Genomic DNA, 11,481 nt, shown 5'->3' with positions numbered 1-11,481 from the left:
CACAATTAGCTAAATAAGTTCAGGCAACTGAGAACTTTGTTCAGCCAATGGGTTTTAGTGTTTTAGCAATTGAGAAAAACTGTAATAAGTTATTAATAAAAATGGCATTTTAATGGCAGATGTGAGCTCCAGGATGTTCAGCCGTTCATCGCTCATGAACCTGCAGAGAATATCCTTACCTCTGCCAATTCTTCTAGAATTTGTTGGTGGCTCTGATGTTTCTAAAGTGGTTAAACATGAGATATAATTTGTTTTGTTAAATCTAACTGGCGATCTTTGGTTTTATTAATCTATAATTTGACAGAGGTTCAAAGTTTTATAGCTTTATATTTTTATATAACTTTAATGCTGTATCAGAGCGCTGCCTTTGTACTTTTGACTGAATTGGTTAGTAATAATAGTATTAATAATAGTATTTAACAGTATTTGTCATTTAGAAATGGTCTTTGTAAACAACCTTGTAAGATGCAACCAACAAATGCATTGGCCAAAGTTATCATGGAAAATCCTTTAACAATTGAAAGAGTACTACAACAAATATATTGCTTTCCTCAGCAAACATTCAAACTGTTTTAATATTAATATGAGATAGGCCTGAAGATTGAATGCTGTATCAGATGCAGACAATCACTCTTGGGGTCCTCTTGTAAACTGTCAAATTGAGATTCAAATCTGTGGCGGAAGGAAGTTCTGCACACAAATGTCTGTCTCTTTTTTATTTACATACAGGTACCATTGAACTGTTGTATAAATGCAATTTCACACTCGTAGCTGTGCAATATGACTCTGTATCAGCCATGCTACATGTGTTATATTGCTCATGTTATGTTATATTATGTTTAACCGTGTCTTGAATCAACACTTTAAGTGGTTAAATCAGAAAACAATAACAGTAATTGTATTCAGAAAGCAATAATCATTGAAGTATGTTGGCTACCATGGTTGGCTAATTATACAGTAAATAAGACTAATGTTCTTATCTAAACTACCAGTGTTATAGTTTAGATATAGATGCAGTACCTCTGAGATAATGTGTTCATTATCTGCAATACTAATCTGTTAGTAGCTATCATTAATATGTATTTTAGTCTAAACACAAGAAGAGGAAAAAACACAAAATATATTTTCTTCATTGCTAAGCAGATTTATTCAAGTACAGTTTGCTATATTTCTTCTCAATATAACACCTTGAACAAAGAGAAAGACAGACAATTTTACTTAGATTGATCCAAGAAAGTAGAAGAATATAGTTTTGTATATACTGTTTTGAAAACACTTAGATGTATACAGATTACAGAGATTTCTGTTTTTCTCAGCATTTATTAATTTGAATTAATGCACAGCCAATAAATGAATTAATTTGTACTGCCTGGGTTATATTTAGTAGTTTTTCCAAAGTCTGTTTTCATAATTGATATTTTTTATTTAAGTATTCAAATTCAAGTGCTTTCAAAACATTTTCTTTATCATTCAGATGAAGTATTTTGATAGAAATTCACGATATTTCACTCATCAGGGTTTATGAGCTTTTTTATAGACCCATGGTGACCGCTGCAGAGTGTTGGAAGTCCAAAGATCTGCGCCTTCTACGTCTATATCCAACCTCGCATGACTGAAGATGACAGACAAGAAAATATATTTATCATTAAAGGGGTCATATGATGTTGCTAAAAAGAACATTATTTTGTGTATTTGGTGTAATGAAATGTGTTTATGTGGTTTATTGTAAAAAAAAAAAAATTGTTCAACATTTTCCACATACTGTACATTGTTTCTCCTCTATGCCCCGCCTTTCTGAAATGCCTAATTTATCTACAAAGCTCATTGGTATAAAATTGAGGTGTGCTCTAATTGGCAAGCTATCCGGTGCTTTGTGAGTGGTCGAATGCCTCATGCGTGTGACAGAAATGTTACGCCCCTTGTCATACTGTAGTGCATGTCCCAGTCAGAACACAGGCAAGACAAGATAAAAACAATAAAACCCATTACAAACGAGCCATTTGTTGCATCCATTAGGGACATAATTAAGGATTATAATGACTTATACTGTCTTTTTAAGTGTTGTGTTGCATTGCGCCACGTAAACATAAACCCATGTCTGCATTTGTGATCGGAGAAACGACAAACAACTAGTTCTACTCTAAACCAGCGGTTCTCAATCCAAGTCATAGTGCCCCCCAGCTCTGCATAGTTTGCACGTTTGTCTTTGTTAACACACCTGATTCAGATAATCAGCTCATTAGAAGGGAGCTCTGTGCATGAACTGTGTTCCCATTGACACTTACACAGTGTTCATTGCTCCCTTCTAGCTGAGCAGGGGAAATCTATTTAAATTTACCTCACTTCGGAACATTCATTCACAGATTTGCGCTGCACAACGTCTTCACACACGGACAAGTGTGACATCATATACCTCTGTAAATAAATGCAATTTAAATTCACATCTCGCACACTTCAGTGCACTTTAAATGGAACATATACATTCACTTTGAACTGGAATCATGGCGGAATATCCTGTGATGTCCACTTCGCAGAGCACTTATGTTTGAATAGAACAAACGTCTGAAGCCATAAGAGAGACATAAAAACTGCACGGGGTCGGGAGGACTGGAATTAAGAAACGCTGCTCTACACTGCTCAGATCTCGCGTTTGAATCATCAGTGGCAAATCATTTACATATGTAAACTTACTTACATGCTGTGAGTCATAAGCGCCTGCATTGCAGTCTTTTCTCCCAGGATCAGGAAACATTCCTTCATAAAATGCGTCCCACATATCTAAATATTTGGATTGAACTGTTCTGGAACAGTTTTGTAAATAAAACGATACCACTGATTTCTAGTTGTGTCCTCTTTTGGAAGGCCAAACTAAGTATTTTCACTTTCACATTGAAACAGCGTCTCCACGACATGGTATCAGTGGCAACAACGAAAGTTACACCATCTTTGTGTGAACATTTGGGCAGCGTTATTTAAATTGACTCACATCGGGACGTAGACACATGGGAGCGTGTTTAAATAAGGCATTTTAGGAGGGCGTGTACAAGTCTTAATTTTTATGAAAAATATCTCTTTGGGTTTGAGATTTTAGTCTTTGTAACTTAATAGATCTAATCTATTCACAAACAGCTTGTAACACTCCAAAGAGAAAGGAACACTTGAAATCACATCATATGACCCCTTTAAATACATGGTTTCTACAATGCAAATGCTTATTGAATGTGTTTTCTTTTAGAATGACCTGTCTTAAAAAGTTTGTTATTTACTTGAAGGTTACTGTCAAAGCAATGAGTAGACAACTCAAATTTACGGTCCCAACATACCTGTGCGCATCTTCCATTATCTACAAGGCAGAGATGAACTTGACAGTGCAGGAAGATGCGGTCATAGTTTCCTGAGAAGGTGAACATCCTGAAGGAGAAATGGCTTGTTGTATCAATACCATTCTGAAGAACCTCCACTGTGCCATCTTCAGGGTTGGGGCATCTAGGACGTTTTAGGAAGGAAAGCAATAGAGGTCAAATTATTGCATGGCATGATCAAGCATATGGTACAACCGTTTTCCTGTACCTACTTTCTTAAATTATGCCAAATGTATTCAATTAAACATAAAACATTAAGTCACTCACTCTCTAATGATTAGACTCCAGCGAATATCATGGTCAATATCATTAACAGGTGTTGCCCAGCAGCTGTCCAGAACTGTTGCGATTTGACTTCTGTCCACTCCTAAAACCTCAACAGCCACGTAAATCTGCTGGTTCACTTGTATTTCCACCTCTCCTTCATATGGGCTAGTAAACTGTGCATCATGGTAAGGAACCATGTGGATCTCATAGCTGCCCTGGCCAGGAACCTCCTGACTTATCACACTGGGGGCAAAAATGTACAAATATCAGCAACAATGCCATGCATAATTGGTAATGTGAAAGTTGATAGCTCATGACTCATGCCTTACTAAACTCATTTTACAAACCTTTCACTTACCACTTAACGTGTTCTAAAGGACAGACATGTTAACTATTGGAACTTCAATGTTGTCATTCCAAATGGTTAAAAACATGAAGATTTACCAAAATTGCAGTAATGCTTTGTCTCAATCACTTCAAATAGAATACTATTCACTGTCTGAATACTACACACTTGTAGGTACTAAGTGACCTTACCCGCCTTCAGCTCGGATACCCATGGGCATAGATAGTGTCTGGATCAGAGGATATGCACAAGAGAATGTAAAATTCATCCATCTTGCTCTTGAAATGATGCTCTGATCATTGCTTCTCAAGTTAGACTGAATGGCATTTTGGTAGATGAAGTGAGTCCTGTTGCTCTATGAGGACATGAACAAATCTCAAGCTACAGGTCAACTTACTAATCATACATATAAATAAAGCTCTAGTGAAACAAAAATGGAAGAATAATTACTGTCAGAGTGGTTCCACATATGTGGTCTTCGTTGTCAAAATTAAACGAAAGTCTGCCATCCTCAAGGGTCCCTCTGCAGCTTGGGTCATTTAGGTGAAGGGTCTCAGCAGAAAAACCAGATTCAAAGAGCTGGCAGCGGGACAGAGAAATGGAGCCAGTGCTACTGGCACAGGACTCCACAGCATCTAAGCAGATAAAGGATTTTAAAAATATAATTATTTTTTATTAAACATAATATAATTATATGTACTTTATGGCATTTTGGCTTTTATTTTTTACAGGAGAATGGGGTGGTGGCTGGGACTTGAATTTCGAAATCACTTGAACAATGCTATCCATCGAAGTGCTGACCAATAAGAAATACTGCTGACTTGTTTTACGTTCGTCGGTTATTTGGCGTTGAAAAAGGAAACCTTTTTTTTTTTTTTTTTTTTTTTAGACATGGAAAATCGATTTTACAATCGATTCAATGAACACTTGTGTCTTAAAAATCGAAAATTATTTTTTCACAAAAGTGACAGCCCTAGTGCTAACTGAGAGCACACTGAAACTGTTTAAAAGTGTGCCACCTTTTCTGTGCGACCTCTGCAGCCAATGAAAATAGTGTTTCTATACAAATTCATTAAATAAAACAATGAATGTTAAGATAAAATCTTAGTCAGGATAGACCCCATATTATTACATTTATTACTCAGGAGGCTGTTCAAAATTTTTAACATTTAACATTTGTAACTTACATTCTTATTACACCATAATCCAAAGTAAAATATCAAAACATTATTAAATATGATTTCCTTCTATACATAGTAGAGCTGTGAACTGAATAAAACAGTGTTTCTGTGTGAATAGTTATTTTGTAATATTGTTTTGATCAAATTATTAATTAATGATATTATGGATATATCTATATATTTGACATATTGATTCCAATATGATTCATTAATAAAAATTTCTAAGAACACTATTAGTAAGTATAGCCATTCACCATTAAATTTTAAAGCAAAAGCCTTCAAAAGCCTTCAATCCTCTTCCTAGAGACCCGTTCTGTAAAAAGTTTATTTACAACCTGCTTCAACACGCTTGCTATTTTCAAGCAATCCGGAAGTCTTTGGTCAGCAGGTCCTTGTGTGTTTTTGTCAAGGTTATGCTTCAGTGCCTAGTGGGGCTCATTGGTCTCCTAGTGGTTCTAATTTATTTGACACCTGTTTATGTTCTTGTTGATTACCCTGTTGGTGTATTTAAGATCTTAGTTTTCCTTGTCTGGTATAATTTATTGTAAAGTGTAATTGACCTGTTCATTTTTCCTCCTAGATTTCTCTTGAATTTTTATTTAAATGACTTTCTGCCTGAATTCTGAATTGTTTGTCTTATACTACACATAGCAGAATACTGGACCTCTAAATCAGATTTATTTTTGCGGTTTTCTCCCCCACACCTATGGACCTGCCGGTGTTCTGTCGATTTGTTCTACGCTGTCAGATTTTCCTACCTCCCACTAAAACAGTGGGTACAACGAAAAATGCTACTGTAAAGTTATGATTTATTAATGTCTACACCTACCACAACCCTAATCATACCCTTACAGTACTACAAATACAGTAATTATGTGTTATATTCGCGGTTGTAGCTAGAAGGGATACGGTTACAGGAAACCAACAATAAATATTAGTTTCTACCAATTAGATTGCGTTTTTATTAAAGTCTACACCTACACCAACCCTAAACCTACCCTTACAGTAATGCAGATAGATTAAATATCGTTGTTTAGCATTAGACAAAGGACCCGATATAGATGTGCGTGTGCGCAGTAAACCCGGGTAGGAAAATCTGACAGGGTAGGATAAAATGCCTCCAACTGCTCTACCCTAAATATAAGGACCATTTACTGGTGGACTACACTAGAGCTAAACTCTGCAGCGCATTGGCCCTCCAGGACAAGATTTGAATAACCCTGCCCTACACCCTTCAAGCTCTCACTCCGGAGGTTAAACTCTTTGAAGGAATTAGGGAATTGGGATGAGCCCTTCCGAATGGAATGCAGGGTGGGTCCCCTTCTTGCTCTTCTTGCTCCAGGCTCCTCCCTCTGTCATTGCCAACCTGGTCTCTCCACCCATTATTTTCCATGGTTTCTTCCTCTTCACAGACTCTGGGTCCTTCTCCAAAGCCCCCTTCCTTCCTTTTCAGTTTCTCTGTCTGGTATTGTTTATGGTAAAGTGTAGTTGCTCTGTTAATTTTTCTCCTATGTATTTATCTACACTTGAACATTTGATTAGGGTTGGAGCTAAACTAAGCAAGACTTTTGGCCTCTAGGTTGAAGACTTCTGTATCAAAACCACAATTTTATACATTTAGGAAGATAATTGGAGCTGTAGAACTACTGTTTTTTTATCACTATATCTAGACTAACACCTATGTGGTTTAATTTTTGAGTCAAGAATATGTCAGTCCATCGTCAGACAGAGAATGACATGTGTTGTTGTCCTAAAAGTGGGTCTGATGAGTACGCTTGAGCACAGAGTACATACTGACCATTCTCGGTCAAAAGAGGTGTTCTTTTCAAAGCTAGACTCATTAACTGTGTTAATTATTCTTAACCCTCTGAACTGTCCATATTAATCACACAAAATGATGTCATATTTTTCCCATTAATGGATTCACAGTTTTGAGAGAATGAGATAAGAGCACATAGCTGTGTAGACTCTGAAAGTTTAATGTAATCATATGAAAGCTTTTTAGATGTATATACAATATTAAATATGTGTAAAAGCACTTACCAAATATTTCAAGATTTGGTCTTTGTCCATCCAGGCAAACACAGCCTAAGACACCACTTCTCTCTTGACAAGCCTCATGTTCGGTGCAAGTATCACACACTTAAACAGAAACAAAGAAAATTGCACACACACACACACACACACACACAAAAACATGAACACATGCATTGATTTGGATCTTGACCAAACCATAAGTGTTAAAGTATATACGTTAAAATAGAGGAAACAGTTTAAAGCTTACAATTTAGCAAACCATCAACACGGAAAGACCAGCGACCATTCACATTGATATTACTGCTGGATGAGAGTTCTGGGGCACTGGCTGCTGGAATTGTGAAAGAACTGACAGAGTCCAGTGTGTCATAACCAGCCTTTAAAAGAACAAAAAGTACATGTAAAACTTCAGTCAAATCCTGTTACAAATAAAACCATCTCTTGCATACAAATAAGGAATGAATTGGGCATAAGTAATTCCTTGTCATTCATTTCTGCTATATTTAAACTGTGTAAGGATCTTCACTCCACTCACCAGCCAAACTTGACCTGTTTGTGCAATGTCACCATAGTTGATCAGGATGAAAGAGCGGTCACCATTGGAGACTAAAACAACTTGGAAAGTAACCTCCTTCAAAAAACAACAATTCCAAAAAAGAAAAAAAAAAGACATTTAATTTACATATTTTAGAATCGAAAACACAGAGAGCATTCATCAGAAATAAGAGATTGGTTCTTACCCCTCCACCAGAGAAGTATGGCACACTGTCCCAGGTAGCAACAAAGGCTGATGTAGCGGTAAAACCAATGTGAGGGAAATATTGGTTAACAGCTTGAGTGACTTGTGCCAGTACAGCACTACTTCTATCCTCTCTGTAGGAGATAGTTCCACCGTTGCGATTGTTAAGGTCTGTCCACAGAGGAGCAATGATGTCTATTCCAGCGTTCAGATAAGGAACGTAGGCAGACAGTGGTTGAGTAAAAGTCAGGTGACCATTGTTGTTCACCTAAAATTCAGATCAAATTGCTGTAGAATTATGCTCTACCAATGAAAAGTATAATTAATTTTAAAAAGATATTTAAAAACATTAAGTTGTACACTAAAAATGAGCAAAATCTGTTTACTCAAGGGTAATACTGATGTGTAATTTAATTGATGGAATAATAAGAAAAATATCATTAACCAAAAATTTATAGTCCAACGCTTACATAGATCTGATTGAATGTGCGTCCAAAGTATTTGAAAGGCTGCTGCAGGTAAATGGCTACAGAGCTTCCATCATCTGAAACAGGATTTACTAAGTCTCCATCCCCATATGGCAGGAAATTAGCCGGGACTAGTAAAAATAGAAGCATCAATGATTTGTTTACATCTTCCAAATGAACATAAGTTCTTAAAATGCAATGGTTAAAAATTTTAGTATTATGTTGCTGACAAACAGTCAACTCTTAGGCTTACAGTTTAGGGAACCATCAACACGAAAAGACCAACGACCATTCACATTGATATTACTGCTGGATGAGAGTTCTGGGGCACTGGCTGCTGGAATTGTGAAAGAACTGACAGAGTCCAGCGTGTCATAACCAGCCTTTAAAAGAAAAAAGTGCATGTTAAAACCTCAATCAAATCCTATTTCCAATAAAAGCATCCCCTGCTTATAAATAAGGTATGAATTGGTGGATAAGTAAGTCCTTGTTATTCATTTCTGCTAATCGTAAATTGTGTATGAATTTTCACTCCACTCACCAGCCAAGATTGTGCTGTTTCTGCAATATCACCATAGTTGATCAGGATGAAAGAGCGGTCACCATTGGAGACTAAAACCACTTGGAAAGTTACCACCTTCAAAAAAGCAACAATTCCAAAAAAGAATAAAAATAAACGTTTGACAATAGTTACAACCGAAAACACGCAGAGAACATCAATACAACAATCAAAGATTAGTTCTTACCCCTCCACCAGTGATGTACGGCACACTGTCCCAGGTAGCCACAAAAGCTGATGTAGCGGAAAAAGGCACGTTAGGGAAATATTGGTTAACAGCTTGAGTGACTTGTGCCAGTACAGCGCTACTTGTATCCTCTCTGTAGGAGATAGTTCCACCGTTGACATTGTAAAGGTCAGTCCACAGAGGAGCAATGATGTCTATTCCAGCGTTCAGATAAGGAACGTAGGCAGACAGTGGTTGAGTAAAAGTCAGGTGACCGTTGTTATTCACCTAAAATTCCGATCAAATTGCTGTAGAATTATTTGCTACCACTTAAACGTATGATTAATTTAAAAAATATATTTAAAAACAAAGTTGTAAACTTAAACATGATTTAAATATATTTACTGAAGGAAAAACTGATGTGTAATTATTAATTGATGTAATAATAAGAAAAATATCCTCAACCAAAAAGTTATAGTCCAATGCTTACAAAGATTTGATTGTACGTGCGTCCAAAGTACTTGAAAGGCTGCTGCAAGTAAATGGCATCAGAACTTCCATCATCTGAAACGGGATTTACTACGTCTCCATCCCCATATGGCAGGAAATTAGCCGGCACTAGTAAAAGGAGAAGCATCAATGAATTGTTTACATCTTCCAAATGAACATAAGTTCTTAAAAGGCAATGGTTAAAAATGTTAGTATTACGTTGCCGACAAACAGGCAACTCTGGCTTACAGTTTAGCGAACCATCAACATGGAAAGACCAGCGACCATTCACATTGATATTACTGCTGGATGAGAGTTCTGGGGCACTGGCTGCTGGAATTGTGAAAGAACTGACAGAGTCCAGCGTGTCATAACCAGCCTTTAAAAGAACAAAAAGTACATGTAAAACCTCAGTCAAATCCTGTTACAAATAAAACCATCTCTTGCATACAAATAAGGAATGAATTGGGCATAAGTAATTCCTTGTCATTCATGTCTGCTATATTTAAACTGTGTAAGGATCTTCACTCCACTCACCAGCCAAACTTGACCTGTTTGTGCAATGTCACCATAGTTGATCAGGATGAAAGAGCGGTCACCATTGGAGACTAAAACAACTTGGAAAGTAACCTCCTTCAAAAAACAACAATTTAAAAAAAAAAAGAAAGAAAAAAAAAAAATTGACATATTTTAGAATCGAAAACACAAAGAGCCTTCATCAGAAATAAGAGATTGGTTCTTACCCCTCCCCCAGAGAAGTATGGCACACTGTCCCAGGTAGCCACAAAGGCTGATGTAGCGGTAAAACCAATGTGAGGGAAATATTGGTTAACAGCTTGAGTGACTTGTGCCAGTACAGCACTACTTCTATCCTCTCTGTAGGAGATAGTTCCACCGTTGACATTGTTAAGGTCTGTCCACAGAGGAGCAATGATGTCTATTCCAGCGTTCAGATAAGGAACGAAGGCAGACAGTGGTTGCGTAAAAGTCAGGTGACCATTGTTATTCACCTAAAATTCAGATCAAATTGCTGTAGAATTATTTGCTACCCCTTAAACGTATGATTCATTTAAAAATATATTTAAAAACATGAAGTTGTACACTTAAACATGATTTAAATCTATTTACTGAAGGAAAATCTGATGTGTAATTATTAATTGATGTTATAATAGGAAAAATATCATTAACCAAAAAGTTATACTCCAGTGCTTACAAAGATCTGATTGTATGTGCGTCCAAAGTATTTGAAAGGCTGCTGCAAGTAAATGGCATCAGAGCTTCCATCATCTGAAACAGGATTTACTAAGTCTCCATCCCCATATGGCAGGAAATTAGCCGGGACTAGTAAAAATAGAAGCATCAATGATTTGTTTACATCTTCCAAATGAACATAAGTTCTTAAAAGGCAATGGTTAAAAATTTTAGTATTATGTTAACAAACAGCCAACTCTTTGGCTTACAGTTTAGTGAACGATCAACACGGAAAGACCAGCGACCATTCACATGGATATTACTACTGGATGAGAGTTCTGGGACATTGGCTGCTGGAATTGTGAAAGAATTGACCGAGTCCACTGTGTCATAACCAGCCTGTAAAAGAAAAAAGTGCATGTTAAAACCTCAATCAAATCCTATTTCCAATAAAAGCATCCCCTGCTTATAAATAAGGTATGAATTGGTGGATTAGTCAGTCCTTGTTATTCATTTCTGCTAATCGTAAATTGTGTATGAATTTTCACTCCACTCACCAGCCAAGATTGTGCTGTTTCTGCAATATCACCATAGTTGATCAGGATGAAAGAGCGGTCACCATTGGAGACTAAAACCACTTGGAAAGTTACCACCTTCAAAAAAGCAACAATTCCAAA

The 11,481-nt window shown here is 36.7% G+C and overlaps 1 protein-coding gene across 1 annotated transcript; it reads right to left on the bottom strand.

Moving 5' to 3' along the window:
• Positions 1–1,531: 1,531 nt before the first annotated feature.
• Positions 1,532–10,973, bottom strand: LOC127980806 (alpha-tectorin-like). Its single transcript, XM_052585470.1, has 17 exons — positions 10,827–10,973; positions 10,357–10,623; positions 9,833–9,992; positions 9,615–9,742; positions 9,146–9,412; positions 8,941–9,036; positions 8,689–8,782; positions 8,403–8,530; positions 7,934–8,200; positions 7,729–7,824; positions 7,441–7,570; positions 7,200–7,298; positions 4,426–4,610; positions 4,167–4,330; positions 3,630–3,872; positions 3,324–3,486; positions 1,532–1,612 (listed from the first exon to the last, which is right to left on the bottom strand). The coding sequence occupies exons 1-17, from the start codon at positions 10,971–10,973 to the stop codon at positions 1,532–1,534; spliced, it is 2,715 nt and encodes a 904-aa protein (XP_052441430.1).
• Positions 10,974–11,481: the final 508 nt, after the last annotated feature.

The sequence above is a fragment of the Carassius gibelio genome, chromosome A4, assembly GCF_023724105.1.
Source record: "Carassius gibelio isolate Cgi1373 ecotype wild population from Czech Republic chromosome A4, carGib1.2-hapl.c, whole genome shotgun sequence".
In the NCBI taxonomy this organism is placed as follows: Eukaryota; Metazoa; Chordata; class Actinopteri; order Cypriniformes; family Cyprinidae; genus Carassius; species Carassius gibelio.
Note: the sequence above shows the minus strand (reverse complement) of the source record. Positions and strands in the feature narration are given on the sequence as shown.